General features: G+C 36.9%; 1 protein-coding gene across 1 annotated transcript in view; it reads right to left on the bottom strand.

The window, feature by feature from the left end:
- The window catches only part of SLC6A15 (solute carrier family 6 member 15), a 587,241-nt gene that overhangs the window by 515,124 nt on the left and 49,020 nt on the right, over positions 1 to 23,097 (bottom strand). The window contains exon 2 of the mRNA XM_044088435.1: positions 2,893 to 3,383. Coding sequence (XP_043944370.1) covers positions 2,893 to 3,187 — 295 coding nt within the window. The 5' untranslated portion in view covers positions 3,188 to 3,383. The remainder of the gene's footprint in view (positions 1 to 2,892; positions 3,384 to 23,097) is intronic.

Consider the following 23,097-nt stretch of genomic DNA (forward strand, 5'->3'; position numbering starts at 1 on the left):
TTAAGAGGTTGTGCTTCTTTAGCTCTTTTAGCATTTAGCCAAACGTTATAAATGGCTCCCTTTACCAAGAATAGTAGACTGTCCTGAATATTTTCTGTCTAAAACTACCTACTCTGCCATGTCTGCCCTGTTCTAGTACATGAAATATTTCCTAATCTCCTCTGCAAATAGCTATATTAAATCTATAATCTATTATGTGTTTTGTATGATTGTTCTGCTGTCATTGTGCATGCTTTCTATAGTTGCATTTGCCTGCTTTTACCAATTAGAAAATCAGGAGTAGGGTTGATACGTGTGTGTGTGTGTGTGTGTGTGTGTGTGTGTGTGTGTGTGTGTATATATATATATATATATATATATATATATATATATATATATACACACACATACATACACACCCATATATATATATATATATATATATATATATATATATATATATATATATGCACCTACCAATATCATGAGCCCCCCACACCACCCTAACTAAATATAACAACTCCAAGATCGCACTACAGTGGGAAAAGGGGCAAAGTTCACCATGGTGAACAAGTGGTTACTTACCTTTATTTTTTTTTTTTTGATAATGTATGTTTAAGTGAATTTTCGGTGCTGTCGTCTTGACGTTTTCAGAGATGGGTAAGTGGCATTTCGATTATCAAAAGTAGGCCCATACAAACACATAACCACACACACACACAGACACACACACACACACACACACACACACACACACACACACACACACACACACACACACACATGTATTTGACTGAAAAGCTAAATGTAGTAGAAAAAGAACAGATGGAATGATGGGCAAGTTTGGCTTCAGTACATGAAATTAAGTGGGATATAAAATAGTAGAATTTTATGATAACTTACTTGTCATAGCAAAATCTCAGACATAAAAACAACACCTAGAGCTGACTGTGGCTTGAACCATTACGTACTCATTGCACAGTTTAGAATAGAATTAAAGAGTTCAAGCAAAGCTACCAGACCAACTAGACATGAGCTCAACATTATTCCATATAAATATTTAATGGAGTTGAAAAACAGATTTAAAGGATTAGCTCTAGTGGAAAGAGTCTATAAACTATGGAAGGAAGTTCATAATATTGTCCATGTGGTGGCAGTAAAAATGTTCCCAACATTAAGATTAAGAAGGCAAAATGGCTCTGTGTGGTGGTTTTAGAAATGGTCCAAAAAACAGAGAAAAGGCAATTGGAAGAAAGCTATGACAAATTTGGATAAGACATTAAGGAGCAAATACATCACATTGTCAATATAGGCCCATACACTCAAATCTATGGTTTTCCCAGTAGTATCATATGACTGTAAGAGAAGGGCTATAGCTAAGGCTGTACGCAAGTGCAGCAATACTTTGTGGGTAAGAGAAAATGTTTGAGAATTTTGTAATCTGTAAGATAATCAAATCAGTCAATACTCACACTGTTCACTGGAAAGAATGATGATAAAACTAAAACTCAAATACTTTGCCTGCATAATGCAAATAAGATTCCCTAGAGGAGTTTCTAATACTGATAAAAACTGAAGGAAAAAGAAGGGAGGAAGGCAGAGATTAAGATGAAAAGATGGTATTACTGGACTAGTCAATATGAATTTGCAAGAACTTAAAGATGAAGTGGTCGACACAAAAATTCAGACTCAAATCAGTTAACAGCAACAACAATGATAAATTAAGCCTGTCTCTGAGATGGCCAGAATACGATGAAGAATTCAAGAATGCCCATTAAGGTTCTGTTATGAATATGATATGTAGTAGATGTTTAGCTTATGAGGCCTAAAAGGTTGCAGTAAACACCAAAACAACTGACAGACTAGTTAGGCAAAATGTCTTTTATCTGCAATTTGAGACTGCATTCATATTTTTTTTACCTGATGTCCTCAGTCTAACACAGACATTCCATTTTTGCTCATTTTTTCAGAAAATGGAATAGCAGGGGCTAAATGCCTCCAAGGTAAAGCAGAAGTAGCTTGGTACAATTATGACAGGCAGCATCCCTGGTAATGATAGAACCTAAGCTGCCTTGCAGAATCAATGTATTTGGTTCACTTAGCCAGTGGAGAGCACACATCAGGTAATTTCACAGAAAGCAGGATAGTTCAATATAGACTTCATATTGACATCCTGTGTAAACACATTAATATACAGTTTGAGAGCTTTTACTAGGATAATTGAACATACCATAAAGTTTCTGAAAGTGAGGAAGGTTCCTACTAGGCCAGTGAACTGCAGTTAAAATTTAAGGTTAATTTATTTGTCTTGTGATGGTCAATGAAAGAAAACAGTACTGGTCTTAACTAGTGGATAGAGATGTAATTTATTTACTATTAGAACAGCAGGTGTTAATTTCCAAAGAGAGATTGTGCTGAAGCTAGGACTGTCTTGTAGGCACATTCTTAGGATTTAAGCCTTTTAATGATTATGCCTCACTATATAATGAACAAGTTGCTTTACAGATGCTTACTTGAGGTATCTTTTGTGCATGAGGATTTTCAGCAAGGAATGGGTCTTACGACATTACTCCTGTCTCTTAAATACTGGAGTTTTTAGACTTCTAGTTAGTATCACTACTGCCATGAGAATAACATCAGTAGGATATCTATTTTCCAGTTTTTCTACAAATTAAAATTGTAAATTAAACATTAAAACTGCATTAAAATTGCCTTATTTTCCAAATGTGGTACTATATATATATATTATATATGTTTTTGTTGTTTTGATCTTTGACCCTCATGTCTAAAAAGGTTTCTTGGATCATTTCACAATCAAAAGAAATAAATACCAAGTATGTGTAAAATAATATTATCTCAAAATATTGATGAAGAAATATGATTAAAATAAAGAAATAAATTGGTTTTCCTTACCTCCTCCATTTTTCTGACACAAGTATGGAAATCTCCAAACATTTCCCAACCCAACAGAAAACCCAACTTGTGCTAGGATGTATTGAGCTTTGCTATTCCAAGCAGGTCGTTCTTCTTCAATATCAGATCCCTCTTCAATGTCCTTGTCTTTTTCTACTTGAGAATCCTCGTTAACTGTTAGTGAGCTTTTCTTGAAGGAATCATCCCCTGTATCCTCATTTGAAAGAAGATCCTTAACCGATTCAGTGACCTCATCATCAAGCTCCCGTTTTATTGCCTTGCTGTTCTTAGGCATTTGAAGTTAATACAAGTTCTCAATTGTCCAATAATGTTCACTTTAGGAAGTCTAGGTCTGTCTGCTCTGGAACAGGTCAGATTCTTGAACACAAATCCAGAAAAAAAACACACAAAATCAAAAATGATATCTCTGAAGTTAGGTCAAAATCAAATGCCAGCTTCTTTATTTGTTCATTATATTTACTTCACCGCACCTATTAAAGCAATAAAAAAAAAATTACTAGAGTAATGTGAAAAGTATTGTGCACAAAAATATATAATTTCATGCCATTCATCATAAAGCCAGTCTAGTTAGATACACTCAATGCCAATCTTCTGTAACCAGAATAGGTTTGTATTGCTTACCCATTATAGTGTAATAGTGTAATAGCTATTACACAGTGCAGGACAAATCATGCAAAATGAAGTGTTTCACAAGCCACAGAAAGTTTTTTTTTAAGTCAACTAAAGGACTATTTTCAGTTTGTTTTGGTTGTGATTTCAGTCTATGGGTACCTTCAAAATATGTTTCAAATTCAGATAAGATTATGGCTTTACTGGGGTATTCAGTCTGTGCATGTGATCATTAAATGTCTAAGAAGTTCACAAACAGCTAATGACATACACAACATTATAGAATGTGGTAAATCATTTGTCTTTAGGAAGTCCTGATAATGCTGGAATTAATACTACTAAAATAAGGTGCATTAAAGTTTAAACATTTTATATAAGACAGTGAATGTGTATGATTTAGCTATTGTGAATAAATGTTTGCTAAACATACACTACAGCTTTTTTATGTCCATCTCATAAACAAGCACTGAAGAAATGTTATTTCCATTCCGAAAAAGTCATACCTCAAAGGGAATTTTAAATTATGCTTGAAGACTTCCAATGTAAATTATAAACTTGTATTTTGAAACTTTTTGCATGGTTTGAAGAGATAACAGTAGTATTTGAGAATCGTCTGACAGTGCATGCTGATTATATTGATTTTGCTAAGGCATTCAACACTACCCCACATAAGGGAACAATTTTCAAACTGAAAACTCTATGCATCATCCATACTTACCAGCCTTAGACAGACAGACCTACACAAGCTGGATGCTTGTTACAACAAAATTGCTAAATTTGCCACTGGAACCTCCTACCGCAGCCATCATTGTATTTCCCTTAAAGAACTAAATTGGCTAGAACTCCCACAACTCCTTCACTTTAATCAACTCACCCTCGCTCATAAACTTATTAACCACCCCCTTAACATCTCTTTCCTTCAAAACCTTCTCCAACCCTATCACTCCACTAGGCCCCTAAGATCAAGCAACAAAAATCAACTCACTGTTATCAAACCCAAAAACTCAGCAGGAGAAGCCATATTTTCATGTACCATATCTAAACTTTGGAACAATCTTCCACCCTTTATAACTACTCTACCTTCCAGCAGCCTTTTCAAGACTGCACTCAAATTCCACTTAAATTTGCACTGGCTTTGTCCTTGTTCTAATCCAGACTAACACCCCCACCCTTACCCCCACCCCCCACCTAGACTCTTAACCCAACTATACTACTGACACTACTAACCACTACTAACCACAGTCCGAATTAGCTTATATACTTCAAAATCTTGTCTGACAACTTTGCTACTAATATTATAAATGACAAGAAACTATCTTAACTTGCAACATTTACTGCATATACTGTCGATAATCAATATCTTGTTATTGTATTAAAGCTAACAACCTATAATGTTGTTTACTATTGCTGCAACTTTGTATCTCTATTTATCATGTACATGATGTGGAGCTTTTCTCCCCGGGCATCCGCTGAAAAATGACCTGTGCCCAGTCAGAATTTCCTGGTAAACAAATATAACTAACTAACTAACTAACTAAATAAATAAAACTATTAGATGTCAAGCCATACATAATTCATTGGCTACAGCACTGGTCAAGAAACTTGACACAATGCGTTCTAGGTCAGTTTAGACCTTCTACAAGATGACAAATGCTATTTTTGTTACTGAGACCTGTCTTGACATTGTCTGTGGTATCTGTTGGAAGTGGTTTGTTTTTTCTGTCTGTAGTCCAATTTTCTCACATGCTCAAAACGTTCTATTAGTTATTGAATGTTATTTTTTGTTCAGTGATCTGCTTTGATAAAGTTGGCCAACCAGACTTACTATATTAACCCTGCATTATCTACTGAGATAGACTAACCTGAATAGCACTGGTCTACATTTCACCTTCTCCATTGCAATGAACCTTTGAAAGTGATCACTGAACTTTATGCTATATACTGTGATCTTGATCACTGTCTCTCTAGACGGATTATTTCATGACATGATATGTCACAACTAGCTATTTATAAGATTGAGATGCATTATGCTATAATGACAGACTCCACAAAATATTAAAAGAGGTAATAATCAGTGGCTGCTCGTGCCATCGGACTGCAGCCCTCCCAGCAAAAAGAGTCTTTGCTTTAGACATTTATTTTAAATGATTCAATAAAAAATGTATTTAAATATTTTGTTTAGTTATTGTGCTCTCTAGGGACTCGCAAAGTCACGGAACTCGAACTGCGCATGCTCGTCGAGTTCCGGGTTTTTTTTTTTTTTGAATACGAAAGAACAAACCCAAGAAAGAACAACACTGCGAGTACACCAATAAGTACCTCCACCTAGTAAGATTTGAAAACTTACATTATTATATACTATATATTTATTATTACTATTGATTTTTAAAATTCACATTATTTAGTCATCATTTGATCACATTATGTATTATTAATAAACATTATTTAATTATTACTATTGTCAGGACATGCTCTAGCAATGTATTTTGTTATACTACGTGTCATACATTGATAGAATATCATTTTAACACTTTATTATATCTTTGTATAACATTTTTTTATATGTTTTTTACATAGAAAGGTTTTTGAATGAATATTTATGGACTTTGGTGAAAAAGATATGAATTTGTGTTAATGTCACTTTAAGTTTTCAAATCTTAGTTTGGTGCCAAAAGGCATAAAACAGCTTACAATGTCAACAGTGAATTAGTTCTGATGAAGCCCGGATACACTGGGTGAAAGCACTTAACTCATATTAATACACAGGTTTATTTTTTTTTTTTCAGTACCTGATTTTAAACCGTTTTAAGCCGTTTTTGTATTAATAAAGTCGTGTGTATGTTTCACCAGCCGAACAGTTGCTTTGTTATTATCCGCTCATACTAGGTGGAGGTACTTATTGGTGTACTCGCAGTGTTGTTGTTTTTTTTTTTAGCGTTTCTTCTGTAAAGCTGCCTGACTGCTGTAAAAGCAGTCTAGATTAATGAGAGGGCATCAGCGTGATGCCCAGATGTCTAGGCGGTTTAACAGCACAGAAAAGTAGAAGGGAACTCGGACTGCCACGTCCGCAGTCACGTACGTTAACTGGACAGCTGGATGGCTACTGATTGGTTCTCGCTCTCTTCTCTTCTCAAAAAAGAGAGCCAGAAGCAATCAATAGTAGTAACCTATAGCAAAGTACTTTGATTATTGTACTACGGAGTTCGGTCCAGTTAGTTAAAGTTAAAGAAACAAACAACTTTTTTTTGGCTTGCTTGCCTGCAGTGTTGGTGTTGCCTCTTTGCTGGTTTGCTTAGCAGTTATCGAGTCAGACAGACAGGAAAAGAATTTAAAGAATTCCTTTCTTCGTGACTGAGATGTACAGTCACTTTTTTTTAACCGAATTAAACTGAGGTAGGTGTCGGCTCTGCACTGTAGATGTATAATCTCTTATCTGATTCTGTACAGAGGCATGCATACATGTTATAGCATTTCTGAATGGACGGATTTTTCCAAGATTTTAGAGGCAGCTGAAGAGATTTTAATAGGATAGTAATTGTTAAATGTTGTAACTTGTAATGGTTCCCCCTTTCTGCATTGGTGCAACTAGACATTGCTTTCATACTGCAGGACATATTCTTGTTTCTAACTCACATGGCCATAACACCTACATCTTCCATCAGCCACCAGCTGGAATTATACTCTAAAGGAGGTATTGTTAGTTTAACAAATAAATGTCTAAAGTTATTTACCCTAAAATTCTAGACAGCTTATACAAATATTGCAAACAGAAAAACATATGTAATAGATATTTTTTAAAGCAGTTTGATTTTTGGTTGCTTTAATATGAGCTTTTTTTGTTGCCAAAGAAGTCTTATTTTTCAAGGGAAAGATGCAGCAATATTCTTTTAAAGACGAACGCTATAAAACAGGAAACAAGTCGATTCTGCTGATTCTGCAAGGTCCAAAAATGGACTCTAGATTCCCTAACTACTTGTACACAAGCAAAGTCATACACAGACACGAAGACATCCATCTGCGTGTATGTTTGCTTGCATACTGGTAAACTGGACAAGGATTACATGGTTAATACTTTATGTCCTGCTTTCCTCAGGAAAAGTAATATTCAACTGAAACTACCATAACAAAAAATAGCTCTTTTCTCTGAGCTGTGGCAACCTTAGAGATCTTTCTGTGAAGTAGATGAGTATAGAAATATAGTTACTTGCTTTTGGGATGGCAGGCAAAGTACATTGTAGAAAAAAAATGCTGTTCTCACTTGTACGTAATTCTTTCTCTGTATGAAGTACATCTAAGCCATATACGAAGGGGATCCTGACAATCTGTCATGCATCCAGTTAAAAGACAGTACTACATATGTTGTGCACTATATAGTGAATATTTCACTATAGTAAGATGCCTATGGAAGTTCTGTTTTATGACACTCACAGTGTCATTCTTTCAAGGATGCCTTAGAATCACAACAGTATAATTCACATGGTGCATGGTGTGGTATCTTTTCATCTAAATATGGTCTGTAATGGATAAGTACTTCACAGGCTTGTTGTACAATAAAAATAATTAAAATCAACAGAGATACTGCAATATATTATGGGTATGGCACTAACTTCACCATAAAACACTGTAGGGTATGGCATTCAAATGACACTAGTGCTGTGGGCCCTCCTCCAAAAATGCATTTTTTGTAACTGCATTTCACAACATTTATTAGCTATGACATTAAATGATTTTGTAGAAAAATACAATAGCAAGGAAGAAGACTGTGTTGTCTTTTGGGTTAGTTTTCTTCAATATGACATGGTGTGACTTTAGTGCTGCATACCTCTCAACTGTCCAGATTTTCGCAGAATGAATACATTTTTGCTTATTTTTGATTTGTTCCTCATACAATTTGTGGTTTTCTGGAAAATCATTTAGGAATGAAGTCACTAAATAATGACAGACATTGAGTTTCAGACTTCATACCCTTCAGAAAAATGCATGCTAAAGCAAGACCTGTTAGTTTATACAAGAGCAATTTTTAGTATTGTTTGTATGTTCCCTCAATATATTTGGCCTTGTCCAGATTTCCTGCATTAAGTGGTTGAGAGGTACATGCAAATAAATCGCTTTATAGAATTAGGTATATCCAAACCTCTTAGCTGTCCCCGATTTTGGCACAAAATGTTGCTCTCCCCTAATAATCCCTCAGAAAAATGGCAATTTTAGAAGAAAACATGGAGGGTTTACAATTAATAAATAATTGTAATGCTCAGAGTTATAGATTAATTGTATTTCAGAAATGCATATAGGTTCTCCTATTTTATCAGCTGCTCAACTTAACAGTACTAATATTTAAAAAAGTGTTCCTTCTTTGACAGGTTCCCAGCTGTATTGTGTGGTGATTTTATATTTTTGCATCACATTTTTTGGTCTGTTTTTCACAAAATTGTGTTTTTCTGGTAAATTAGTGGCAAACCATTAAAGACTGAAGTTAAAAAATAATGACAGACATTTGAGTTTCAGGATTTCATACCCTTCAGAAAATTCATACTAATGCAAGACCTACTATTCTATTATCTTTCTATGTTTACACGAGTAATATTTAAAATTGTCATACCCTTCAGAAAATTCATATTAATGCAAGATCTACTATTCTATTATCTTTCTATGTATACACGAGTAATATTTAAAATTGTCCTTATTTTTGGGCCTTTGTCTCACTTCTGTTTATGGCGTTGTTCAGTTTTCTTGCTCCGAGGTTGTGACGTATGACAAATGTGTCAGGGCCATCACCATCAGCCAGAGACATTTCAAATTGTGACATACTTGTTGCACCCCACTCCCCCATGTAGTGACTCTGGATGTGTCCAAGCAAGGCAAGGAGCAGTTATGCAGTGTAAGTGTGTAGAGTACCCCCCATCCAAGGTAGGCGCAAGTACTACAGTGGCTTTTCATCGGTCCTTGATTTTGCAGAATGTTCTTGTTTTCTAAAATATTTCTATATTGTTGATTTATGCTTCTTATTATTCAGAAAATGCATGTTGTTGCAGTCCCTGTTGCTCTGTGTTTAAGTAGCAATGCCTTAATGACCATCAGGTAAGCTTGTCTGAAATTGTAAGATGCAAGTAAGCTTTAATAAGCATACTGTTAAATAATTACCAACACTGAAAGCCTTTTTGCTGTTGTCATGCAGAGAATATTTACATAAATAGATAACTTATAAGCCTTAGTTATTGAAATGCATATGACAGTATTTGTAATAAAGGACAGGATTACATACCCGTAAACTAAACAGAATGTCAATCTATCACGTGTAGTCCATAACCTGTGCAGTAATCCTTTAAGCAATTTATCTTGAGCTTGTTTCTTGTTTGCTATTCATTTTTTACTTTGATCATGTTTTCCCCATGAAACAAGTAGATAGTTGTTGTCAGGCCACATGTCTTTTTGGATAAGAAACATTTTTACAAGTGGGGATATCACAGCGATTGCTACTTTCAGCATGTTACTTGGTACTTTTATAAAGCTGAATATAAATTATAATTACAACTGCAGTGCAAGGAGAATTGGTTTGAGTTGAGTGCTGCTTGTTTTTTACACTTGATTTTGACTGGCATTCCAGTAATGTATTTAAAAAGTAATTTATTTTTTCATGCCTCACAACCTTTTTGTTTCCATCTAGATATTAAGTAAGCTGTCATGTAGCCAATGCATTGAAATTTTTTTTCTTCTACACTTCATTTTGTCTTGATTGGACTCTTATAATGACGGTTTGGCACACAGGGCAGCGTATTTAATTAAAGTCCCAGTTTTTGTGGTTTTGAGCATAGCCCCACCCCTTTCTAGTTGACCACACCCTTCCTTGGCCCCACCCATTCAGCTGTCTCCTGCAGCTACCCTTTGATTTGAAGTCACCAGCTGCCACTGGTAATAATTACGTCTTTCCTTAAAAAAATAGCATCTAACCTAGACATTTACAGACACATCTGTAACCTTGCCTTTCTCAGTAAGATTTTAGAAGCACTGGTGGCAGAATAACTGGAGAATTATTTTGGATGCTTACGGTTTACTTGACATGTTTCAGTTTGTATTCAGGAAGCATCATATCATTAAAACAGTCATTATCAACATTTTGGATAAATGCACCTGGGTGAAAAATCATTAATTTAGTGCTGTTTTTACTGTTATTTATCTCTGTGACTCATTTTACTCTGTGGATCATGATGTCTTTCTTCATTATTAACAGATTTATGTTGTGGACTAGATGAATAGGTTATGTCACTGTGCCAGGTATAAAGATGTAGAACTACAGCTCAAATAAATACATCAAGCATTTACTCCCACACTTACTCCCCTTTTCAACCTTTTCAGTGATTGATCTGCTAGCCAAAACTAGATCATTTTGTAAAAGTTATAACTTTATCCTTCTGCATCATGGAGCCATATAGAGCTTATTACTTGTTTTGTCAGTGGCATCCATAGTGTTTCATTTACACTCTATGCAAACAACCTTGTCATCATAGTAGCACCCCCCCCATTAATGACCAGCAAGAGACTGGATCATGACCCTGCTATTATATGTTAATGTTTTAATACTCCTGTATTTGGAATCTGGGCCCTTCTCGGTCACCTATTAGCTCTGACCCCCTTATTTCCATGCATCTGAAAGATACTCTGAATGAGCCCACTGTTGGAAGAATACCACCTCTCCAGGAAAAATAAAACACTTCATACCTATAAGGGGTTGTTTGTTAAACACTTGGAAGGGGCACAGGAGACACTATGTTCTTTGCATGCTTGCCATAATAGGATATAGCCATGTAGTAAGGTCAGCAGCCATGCATCCTGCTCCTGTGGGTGTAGCATAGGATATCCTCTTGTATCCTTATTGTGCTATAACCTCTGCTAGTTATCCTTCTGGTCTACCCACAGGTGGAAGCAGCTCAGTGACAAGTCACAGTCCCTCTCTCCAAGACAGGTGAGCTGGTTTATCAGCATGCTTTTTCAATGCTTCCTCCATTTCTGGAATAATCTTCTGTTACATACAAAACAGAGGAAAGCCCTCACTTCTTTTTAGGTCAACCATTATGACTGGCTGAGCATTAATACATTTTACCTAGACTGACTTGTTTTTCCCTCCTAGAGGCAAGAGGTGCTTCCTAAGGCCTGGTATTGGCAAGATGATTCTGTCTGGTGGACTGACCACCTATTACACTATCTGAATCTATGAATCTCTCCCATAACTGATCTTCTGGTTATATAAGGAATAATAGCCAAATCTGGATCTCTTGCACTGGAATTGGCAACCAAATGCCTGTCTCCTCCTAATAAATTGCAAACACTCTGCAACAAATACACAAAACATTGATCAGAAGATTGCAAACACACTAGTGTTGTCTACTACCGCCTTCCACACACCCTCATACTTATTGTAATCTCCTCCAAGATTACCATTACTTGAAGAAGAGGGAAATACTTCTTTCTTTTATAAACCTCAATTATTTGGGGTTGGTGGCTTCAGAACATTAGAGTTCCAGTTCTAAAACAATGTATGCATGTTCCTCTGATTCAAGCACTTGTGCTTTGTGAAAAAATACTGTTCCAGTTTTTGCCTGGACCAAGTTCTATACTTACTGGCACAGTTATGAGGCTGAAACATGATTTGGCTGGTTTGTTTGCCTTTAAGAACCAGTTAATATGATTAGTCCTCTTGTTCTAGCATTTAATCTTTATATCCACAAGTTATCATTCTTAACTGAAAATAATGTAATGTTTGCTACAAATCGCTCATATTTTCTGTTCTGAAGCGAGGATGGCCCTTGCAAAGCTGCCTATATTGCCCAGCCTTAATAAAGATGTATCTATTAAGGTTATCAAAAAGTACTAATTGTTTCTCTGACAGAGTAGCTGATGCACGGAACAGACTACCAAATTACATTAAAGCAAGTACTAGTTTAGACATTTTTAAGAACAGCCTGGACATTTATTATGGGAACAAGTGTTTTGGCATATTGGTAAGCTAGAAGGGCTTTAATGCCCGTGCTTGAAACATTTGTATGTATGTATGTATGTATCTTTACTTCACCTCCTTCCTTAAAAATTATTTGCAAGACCCTCACAGTCACAACCATTGACAAACAGATAGAACATAATGGCTTGTTTTCAGCTCATGGCCTGATAGCTAAATGCCCAGCACATTAAGGGAGACAAATTATGAGTATTTGGCCTACTTTTCTCTCTTTGGATACTGGAAATAGCTATTCCTCAAAGACACATGTCTCAGCAATGAATCACTGGTGGAGATGAGGTACTTGACAGGAGCCAACCATTTCCAAGAGGGTTCAAAACTACTTGAATGGTTACATGACTTCTCTGACCAGGTGACATCCCTTAGCTGCTCTATTGTAGACCTATTCCTGAGCCAGATGCTGAGCATGCCCATAGCAAAAAGGACTACCACCCAACAGTAAAAATTATTTAGTGCTTCTGCAGTTATGTAGCCATGGTTTCTCTCATACCAAAGGACAGTTGGATGATGCAAAGTAGATGTCTGGACTAAAAACTCTGAAAAAAAAACCCACGTAGTTTTAGTCATACATAAATCAGTCGCGAAATTGTTCTGATTTGTCCAGATCACATAGGCAGCAAAGTGGGGAAAACCCACATCTGAAGAAGTGTAGGAAACGAAAATGCAAACTGTGAATACGTTTATGTGCTTGTTGTTTTATTCGTGTGAGTTTGCAGTGCCTATTGTGTTCATTAAAGTGCCTCACCCGTATTTTGATCTGTGGCTTTATTGTTTCATCGTGGATTGGTACCTATTTTCTATTTACTAGTTTGAGTTGGTGCCTTTCGCTCTTTTTTGGAATACATAAATCAGTGATGCAATAATGTTTTACTTCTATTGCTAGTTAAGTAGAGACCAGCTTAATGTGTTATTTCAGCCTTCAATTGCAGTTGGTGTCACTTTTGATCACTGGTGTTGCTGCACCGCTGCTTGTAATAACTGTTCCACTATTACAGAAATTAAAGCTATTCCTGTCATTTACCGCACTTGAAATTATTATATAAGACAATCTGATTTACATTTGACATTGGTTACTGATTACTGTTGCTACATACTGCTACTGCTGTTGACATTTTTTGCACTTGCATGCACTACCACTATTACTTATGTCCAGAACCTAATACTACATATCTTCAGTGCTATAGCATTCAGATTTAATATTAACATATGCTTTAGATACATGTCATAGTATCACTATTTCCTAGCCCAATCAATTATACTATCTGTCTTAGAACAAGAGTAGGTTATTAAGCTAGCCTAATTATAATACCCCCTCATCTGCACTGGCCATTACAGAATTTTGGTCATCTCTTGTCCCTTCTGTAATCAGCTTGATAACACTAGGCATTTTCAAGCACTATAGCACCTACCTTATACTTCCAAAACATTTTATAGCTACTCCTATAGGAATGAGAAGTGTACTAACTGGTTCTCTGAAAGAATACCTGATGCTTGGAACAGACCACCAAATTACATTAAAGCAAGTACTAGTTTAGACATTTTTTAAGAACAGCCTGGACATTTATTATGGGAACAAGTGTTTTGGCATATTGGTAAGCTAGAAGGGCTTTAATGCCCGTGCTTGAAACATTTGTATGTATGTTTGTATCTTTACTGCACCTCCTTCCTTAAAAATTATTTGCAAGACCCTCACAGTCACAACCATTGACAAACAGGTAGAACATAATGACCCGTTTTCAGCTCATGGCCTGATAGTTAAAGGCCCAGCACATTAAGGGAGACAAATTATGAGTATTTGGCCTATGTGTTTCTCTCTGGAGACTGGAAATAGCTATTCCTCAAAGACACACATCTCAGCAATGAATCACTGGTGGAGATGAGGAACATGACAGGAGCCAAGCATTTCCAAGAGGGTTCAGAACTACTTGAATGGTTACATGACTTCTCTGACCAGGTGACATCCCTTAGCTGCTCTATTGTAGACCCATTCCTGAGCCAGATGCTGAGCATGCCCATAGCAAAAAGGACTACCACCCCACAGTAAAAATTATTTAGTGCTTCTGCAGTTATGTAGCCATGGTTTGTCCCATACCAAATGACAGTTGGATGATGCAAAGTAGATGTCTGGACTGATAATTCTGAAAAAAAGCCCACATGGTTTTAGTCATACATAAATCAGTCGCAAAATTGTTCTGATTTGTCCAGATCGCATAGGCAGCAAAGTGGGGAAAACCTACATCTGAAGAAGTGTAGGAAACGAAAACGTAAACTGGAAACGTTTATGTGCATGTTGTTTTATTCATGTGAGTTTGCAGTGCCTATTGTGTTCATTAAAGTGCCTCACCCGCATTTTGATATGTTGCTTTATTGTTTCATTGTGGATTGGTACCTATTTTCTATTTACTAGTTTGGTTTGGTGCCTTTCTCTCTTTTTTGGAATACATAAATCAGTGACGCAATAATGTTTTACTTCTATTGCTAGTTAAGTAGAGACCAGCTTAATGTGTTATTTCAGCCTTCAATTGCAGTTGGTGTCACTTTTGATCACTGGTGTTGCTGCACCGCTGCTTGTAATAACTGTTCCACTATTACAGAAATTAAAGCTATTCCTGTCATTTACCGCACTTGAAATTATTATATAAGACAATCTGATTTACATTTGACATTGGTTACTGATTACTGTTGCTACATACTGCTACTGCTGTTGACATTTTTTGCACTTGCATGCACTACCACTATTACTTATGTCCAGAACCTAATACTACATATCTTCAGTGCTATAGCATTCAGATTTAATATTAACATATGCTTTAGATACATGTCATAGTATCACTATTTCCTAGCCCAATCAATTATACTATCTGTCTTAGATCAAGAGTAGGTTATTAAGCTAGCCTAATTATAATAGCCCCTCATCTGCACTGGCCATTACAGAATTTTGGTCATCTCTTGTCCCTTCTGTAATCAGCTTGATAACACTAGGCATTTTCAAGCACTATAGCACCTACCTTATACTTCCAAAACATTTTATAGCTACATCACGATGATTAAATATGTAAGAGGTAGTAAATATTTACTGAACATGGAGACTACCTTCTCATCTCAAAACACAATCAGTAAGTATGGCAGACTCATGTGTGTGCACACACACACGGACACACACCTGCACACAGATACACATGCACACACACACACAGACACACACACACATAGACACACAGACACACGCGTGCACACACACATGCATAGACACAAACACACACACACACACACACACACACAGATTCACACAAACACAGATGTGCACACACATGCACGCAAACACACAGACACGCACACATGCACACAGACACATACACACACGTGCTCACACAGACACACACACACACACACACACACACACACACACACACACACACACACACACACACTCATACACATAGACACATACGCACACAACACAGAGCATCATTACACAATCCTACACTGCAGTGGTTAAGAGAACACTACCTAAGCCTGCCAGATTAAAGACTAAGAAGCCTCAGCCATTAGTTCAACTAGCAACATACCCACATTCACCCCCAAAACCATAACCAGTACATATACCTCAAGAGCCAGAAGGGTGCGGACTCTAAGCTATTAAAGACACTGAAACTGCATCCACCCATGATAACGTTTTAGTTAAAGTCCGACTTTATTGTCAGGCATATGGACACCACCCTCATCAGACTGGATGAGAATGCTATTTTGTGTGTAGCTCAGCTAGAGTCAGCTGTATTTCTGGAGTCAAAATCAAGACTGTAACAAGGGCTCTTAAATCCCTCCAACCTGACAATTAGTGGTCCACACTGGGGTGAATGAATTAAGCACTCTACCCAGAGGGATATGCAAAATGATATAAATGATGACTTTATTTCAGTCATCCCAGTTCCTGGTTGACTGTGTAGCAAAGGCTGTGACTTTTGGGGGGTGAATACCTCAGCATGTGTATTGGTTTTTGGTTTCTTTCCGAGGTTGTCTCCTATTTTTGGTAATTAGCTATGTAGCTGGTGCTAGGGGGATCCAATATGTGTCAGCATGGAAAAAGATGGCTGGCAAGCTGTCCTGCTTTGCCAATGATGATTCATACCTCTCTTACCATAGGTTTCACATTATGGTTAAAACATTTGTAAAGTTTTAGTGAGCATTATCAGCAGATGATGGTCAGTCTTCAGTGCATTAGTGAATGCCGGCATTGCATTTGCTGTCAGAATTGAAGCACTTTAGTGCTATGTGAATAGTATAAACTGTAGAAGCTGCCAACTACAATTATAGCAAGCGGTTTGCAGCAGTTTAAAAGGAAAGAAGAGCTTTCATTTTTGTTCAATTCCAAGCAGAGGAGCTTTTCATTTATGTATTTATTCATTTATGTTTGCTCTGCAACTTAAATTTGGGGAGGAGAGATCAAGGGATGCACAAGAATAGCTAGCTACACCTCTGTTTTCAAAGATATTATCATCTCAAGGCTAATTCCTCGGGACTCTAAATTTGAATTCTTAGATACCTGGTTACCCTACTGAAGATTAACTTTCACTTCATAGCTATCTATAGAATCATTTCTATAGAATCATTTCTATGCTCCCTACTGACCATGATAGCTATCTTAATCCCTTACTCAAAATCCCCATTAACCCCAGCACCTTTGCACTGGGGGAATTTCAACTGTCAGTAACATGGCTTCTTTGACATTATAAATGTTAACTGCCTTGTGCAAAATTTACCATCCTGCTAGAGCCCCAAATACCCTTGAAGTTGTCCTCAGAATTATGACTCCTTGTTCCACACATCCATGCACATCATCTTCATCTGTTAAACCAGACCATAAATCAGTGACCTTTTCCTCTAAAACTGGCTACACTTCTCTTACAAATGCTTCTGTGTTTAAGGACTTCACAAAAACAAACCTTCTCCAGTTTCATAACGACCTGAATAAATTCCTCCAATGGATCCCAGTGCTAAAGTTGCAGACTAAGCCTCTGATCTGTAATCTTACTTGATAAGACAGTTCTTAAGCACATCAAATATAATGAGAAATTTAAAAACAAACTTCAAAGGTGGTACACCCATATTAAATACATGATATAATAAATAAGAGGAAGAAATTACTTAACGCTTATAAGAAGTCTCACTCTACAGCACACTTATGCAAGCTAGTAAAGCGCTTAAGTGCACTATTAGGAAGCTGAGAGCTGACTATGAACTTAAAATAGCCAAAGAAACAAAAAATAACTACTAATCTGTCTTAAACTATGTCGGGAGGATAAGTACTAACACCAAACAGTGTACACAGCTAGTCTCCACTACTACTGCCCTCTCTGACTCAAAGGAAACAGGTACAATCCTAGATGGCACATGCAGTGCAAAATTCATTCCACCCACATTAACTGCTATCCCATAGATTCCACAGTCCAAGCACCTCCAATAATTATTATGCAACAAGTCCTCTCAGTCCTTTCAAAAGCCAGCTAAGAATACCTAAGCCAAAAACTCTGTAAACATACTAGGTGACTGGACTATCAGCACCAAATACGGCCTATCTGAACCCCTACTTAACCTCTTAAGTATAAGCCTCTTCACTGGTTACATTCTTGAAGTCTGGAAAACAGCCACTGTAATGCCATTACAAAAGGGCGGCCTATTCACATGCCCTGGTAACTATAGACCCATTAGTCTCAGTGTCCTTATATCTAAAGCTATAGAATGCATAATCTCAGATCTCATTAATTTGGACATTGAACATTTCTTAATCCCTGACTCATCAATTTGGCTTTGTTAAAGGCAGGTCCTGACTCTTTAACCTCTGTAATTTCTCTAAAAAAAAGTCAGTAAAGCCATGGATATGGTGTATCTGGACCTGACTAGGGCATTTGACAGTATTCCCCATGCATGCATTATTGACAGATTTGTAAACCTGAAAGCAAACCCATATTTTGTATGGCAGGTGGCTAACTGGTTGTCTGACAGAATCTTTGAGTCACATGTATCACAGGGATCAGCGATGGACCTGCTCCTGTTTGACATCTATTTCTCAGGCCTACACTCCTGGTCTATGTTTATTTACATTTGCAGACAACTACAGATCAGGTACTGCTATTCATTCTCCACTGACTCACAACTGTTCCAACATGATTTAGACTATGTGAATAATTGGTTGTGACAGCAGTCTCAAACTAAATATGAAAAAAATAATACAGCTCATTTTAGTTGTAAACAAAACATTTCCAAATCAACCATTTCGGTGAATACACTCCTAGAATCAGACACTGGTCTAATGGATCTAGGCACTCTTGTTGATAATTCCTTATCTGCTGACCATCATGTCTCCATAGCTGTTTGGAAAACATTTGTCTGACTCATCTAATTTCCAAAGGCATCTCCACCAGATCCAAATAAGTCTTAATTCCCCTTCTTCATCCTGTCTGCCTATACTATCCTTCATACCCACCTTATTTTAGTTTTGTCAGAATTTAAATTTAACAAATTCACCTTTATCAACACTCTCAAACTCCACAATTAGAGCATATTAAAATATCTCCCATTAGACAACGCTATACAACATTTCAATGTCACCTTTCTAACTATCCTAAATCAACAAGGCCAACTCAGGATGAAAACAGCTTCTTCTAATCCTGCACTTTGGCTAACAGTAATAATCAAACAATGAATCAGGTGCAGAGGTAAAGCATGGAGTGTGTGGTAAGCCAAGAAAACTAATGCAAACTAGCAGGCTTATTATCACTTCTGAAATATAACAAAAGCCAAAGCCACCTCAGACACAAATCTATTTTAGTAATTGTCAAGACCTAATTTTAAAAAATCCCCAAAGTTCTGGCTCATAGGAGATTACTACATTAATGGCTCAAGAGCTCTTACAAGCCTAGCCACTATTATCCAGCTATTACACAATTTTTGATCTGTAAGGGCTACGGGATAGCTTAGGTTTGAGACTATTCCTTTAAGAATATAATAGATTGCACCTGTCGATAAGGGACATGGGTGCCACCCCAGGAGCAAATTTACAATTCCCCATCCATTGTTCCAAACTGCATCTAAACAGGGTCAGGGAAGGGCTCTGTTTTACATGGATAGGATGGCTGTTTCAGAGAATGAGTAATCTCTGAGACATATCTGTCTCTCCAGCATGTTTTCTTCATCTCACATACCAGGTTTAGATTCTCGAATCAGGTAATACTTGTGCAGTTTGTCTTGCAAATGTGTAACAGTTCCATTAGGTCTGGATTTGAGAATGCCTTGTAGGTTAGGCATAAATCATCCCTTAACAGTCAGCAGGAGACAGAGTAAATGGATAGTTCTTTTAGTTGATCCACATAGCACATGTTGTTTATATCCTGTATTTATTTTTTTTGTAAATAACCTCTGAGGCCATTCCAGTTTTTGTAAGTGCCTGGTCAAGTACATGCCGAAAGGTGCATTATATCGATTGCTGGTCTGAAGAGGGCCAAGCACAGTGAGACAATAACTTTCTTGGATCTGGAAGCAATGCCTTTACTTATAAGCTGTGCCACATAGAAGGAATTATTCACTCCTGTGGACATATAGTAGTCAAAGTTCAGGTTACTGTCAATCTGTGTACCTAGATCTCTCACCACTGGATCCACTCTTACGGGTGTGCCATCAATGTTGCAATTTGCATGGGGGTATTTGACTTCCCTAAGGGTATAATTATGTATTTTTTTGCATGTTGTTTTAGGCCATAGCCTGGTACCAAATCATTTGTCTGAGTTAGGGAAGTTATGAGTGCTGTAATAATATAATCTGAAGCTACCTAAATGGGGCAAGGCTGCTTAGTGCATAAACTAATTGCTCTTTGAGTAGCACATCACTGTGGAAAATTTCAGAGGTAGTTGTTATATGAAAAAGTGAAGCTTCTAGTGATTGCATATATACAGGGAACCTCTGACCACCATTGTATGAAGCACAACTTTGTACAAACACAAGGCTTATATAGAAGCAGAAAAAAAGCAAGTTTTAAACTAGGTATGCCCACAAGCCAATCAGGCAAGCATATGATAAGCTTTCCACCAGCAATTCTCAGTACAGACTATAACCCTCTTAATGTAAAGTGACTGGTTTGGAGCCCAATTGTTAGGGAACCAGAAAATGTGAGCCTAAGAGCTCTGAAAACAGCAGATACAATGTATAAAGAATGCTAAACTTGCAGAACAGCAGCCCTTACAGCAGTGAAAAAAATAAAATGTAAAACTGCATAAACTGATTAACTATCACTCAGCTCCTGAAACACAGGAACCCATTGCAATTGACTTCAACATGTGGTGGAGCATGGAATTGTGGTAATGACTGTTGATTTACAGAAACCAGATAAGTTGAAAGGTAAGAACAAGAATAAACATGTTTTTTTTATCGAAGTGGCACACCAGACCCTAAACAACTACTGCTATCTCACACTTTTGATGAAAGCAATCAGCTAGTGACAAAATTCACACATATAAACATTTCACGCAGCTACCTTCACCAGAAAAAATGGTGACTTACGGCTTTAGTAAACTGCAATACCTGTGCCCAAAAGCTGCAACTTAATTACCTTATCAGAATAAATATGGTAAACATACACTAGACTAGGAAAAGTAGAAATTAAGAACACTGCTGCTAAAGCTGTGCTGTATGCTCTGGGATAAAGTTTTGAAAGCTGCCAATGTTATAAAACTGTTCACCACCTTAAAAGAAATGGTGCTACCATGCAGTTTTCACACATTCTTTCCAGTCTGTGGCACAATATTTTTGTGATGTTGCTTCCTAAATACAGGAGCAAAATGTTCAAATGTTGATCAAATGTGATTTTGTAACATAAGGGGAAACTTTACTGGGTAACTAGAGTCACCTCCTTTAAATAAAAAGCAAGAACCAAATGCAAAACCACACACTGTGTCACACTACTTTTCATTAATTATATAAAGTTTTTCCAAAGTTTTCCTATCCCAAATCCCCAATAAGACTCTAAACAACAGTAAAAAGCAATGTGTGTTTTAAAGCAGCCCTTAAGAGTATATGGACAAAATTTTGAATGGATAACTTTTGAGGCTGAGGTTACTGAAAAATAATGTGTGAATTTTGATTTCACCGAAGATCTGATGTGCCCATTTTCATAGAACAAAATACTTAATTTTGCTGGAGAATCCGCAACCTTGGATGTGGAATATTTATGTAGCAGGAAACGTGTGCAGTGGATGAGCTGAATGGGCAGCCAGGGAAGGCTGTTGCCCTTGCAAAGACAATTATAACTGGAAATTTCATGCACTTATTGATAATGGCAAAGCTTAGCCAACAGTTACTTCTGATATTTAGTGTACCAATCTGCAGACAGATAAAAAAATGACCCTCAACCATTTTAAATTGTTCAGTTTTTTTAAACCAATGCATTTACCTGAGCTACTGCATTACATAAATATTTATTTATTTATTTGACATTTATTTAACAGGGTGATCCTATTGGGTGTACAGAACCCATTTTCAGCAGAGGCCCGGGGAGAAAAGCTCCACTTACAGTACAATGCAAATACAGTATAGTCCACAAACAATACAAGCAACATGAGGAATACTATACAAAAATAAGATGACTGAACGTAAAATAGGTTACAAGATATACTACACACCTGGAGAATTCTAGAGAGTTATATCATTATAGACACTTTTAGTCATTCTAACAATATATACATAGTCTATGAGTAGACAAAGTGTATAAAAATAGTATGTAGGTAGAATAATGCATGACAATGGCTGTTATAGCACATGAAAAAAATAAAATGTTGGTTTAAGTTAGGAAAATAATAGCTGAAGAATTAGTGATGTAAAATGACAGTGAGAGAGCCAAGAAGAAAGGAGGCATTACAGACTGAGCAGTACCTTAAGGATATGGTATAGAAACAGAGAAGGAGTTTGGACAGACTTATGATCTTGCAGAATATGAAGGAGTGAGATGTGACAGAAGAAGAAGAGGATAAAGCTAGTGTGGAAGAAGAAGAAGAAGAGCTGAATGTTAGGCTGGATTTATGCAGGAGCAGAGCTGTGTATTTTTGAGATGATTTTTAGAGAGGTTTTAAAGTGGGCTAGGCCAGGCATAGACCTGGTAGCTAAAGGTAGTGAATTCCATAGTTTAGAGACAGAACATGAATACAGAGAGTGACCTGTTTTTGTGGGTTTTGAGACAGCTAAGAGATTTTTGTCTTCTGATTGTAGGGATCTATTTGGTGTGTAAGGTGTGACTAGGTTGGCTAGCGCAAAGCAGGCAGTAGGCTTGAAAATAAGGTTGTGCAAAGTGGATAGCCGAATCTAGCCAGTTTAGTTCTAGTAGCAGATTATTGTGGTGTGTGCAATATTTAGAGCTTGGGCAAGCTTCCCAACTTTGTTGAAGCACTGTTCCATCTTGCTTAGGGTAAAAGTTTGTAAGTTAGTTAGGATAGGGGCACCATAAAGAAGGAAGGGAAGGAAAAATATGTTTGTTAGGGTAGCTTTGGTTGCTATAGTTAAGAAATATTTGTTTCTATATG

The sequence above is a fragment of the Protopterus annectens genome, chromosome 11.part0 (assembly GCF_019279795.1).
Source record: "Protopterus annectens isolate FY-2018-M chromosome 11.part0, PAN1.0, whole genome shotgun sequence".
NCBI classification, from domain to species: Eukaryota; Metazoa; Chordata; order Ceratodontiformes; family Protopteridae; genus Protopterus; species Protopterus annectens.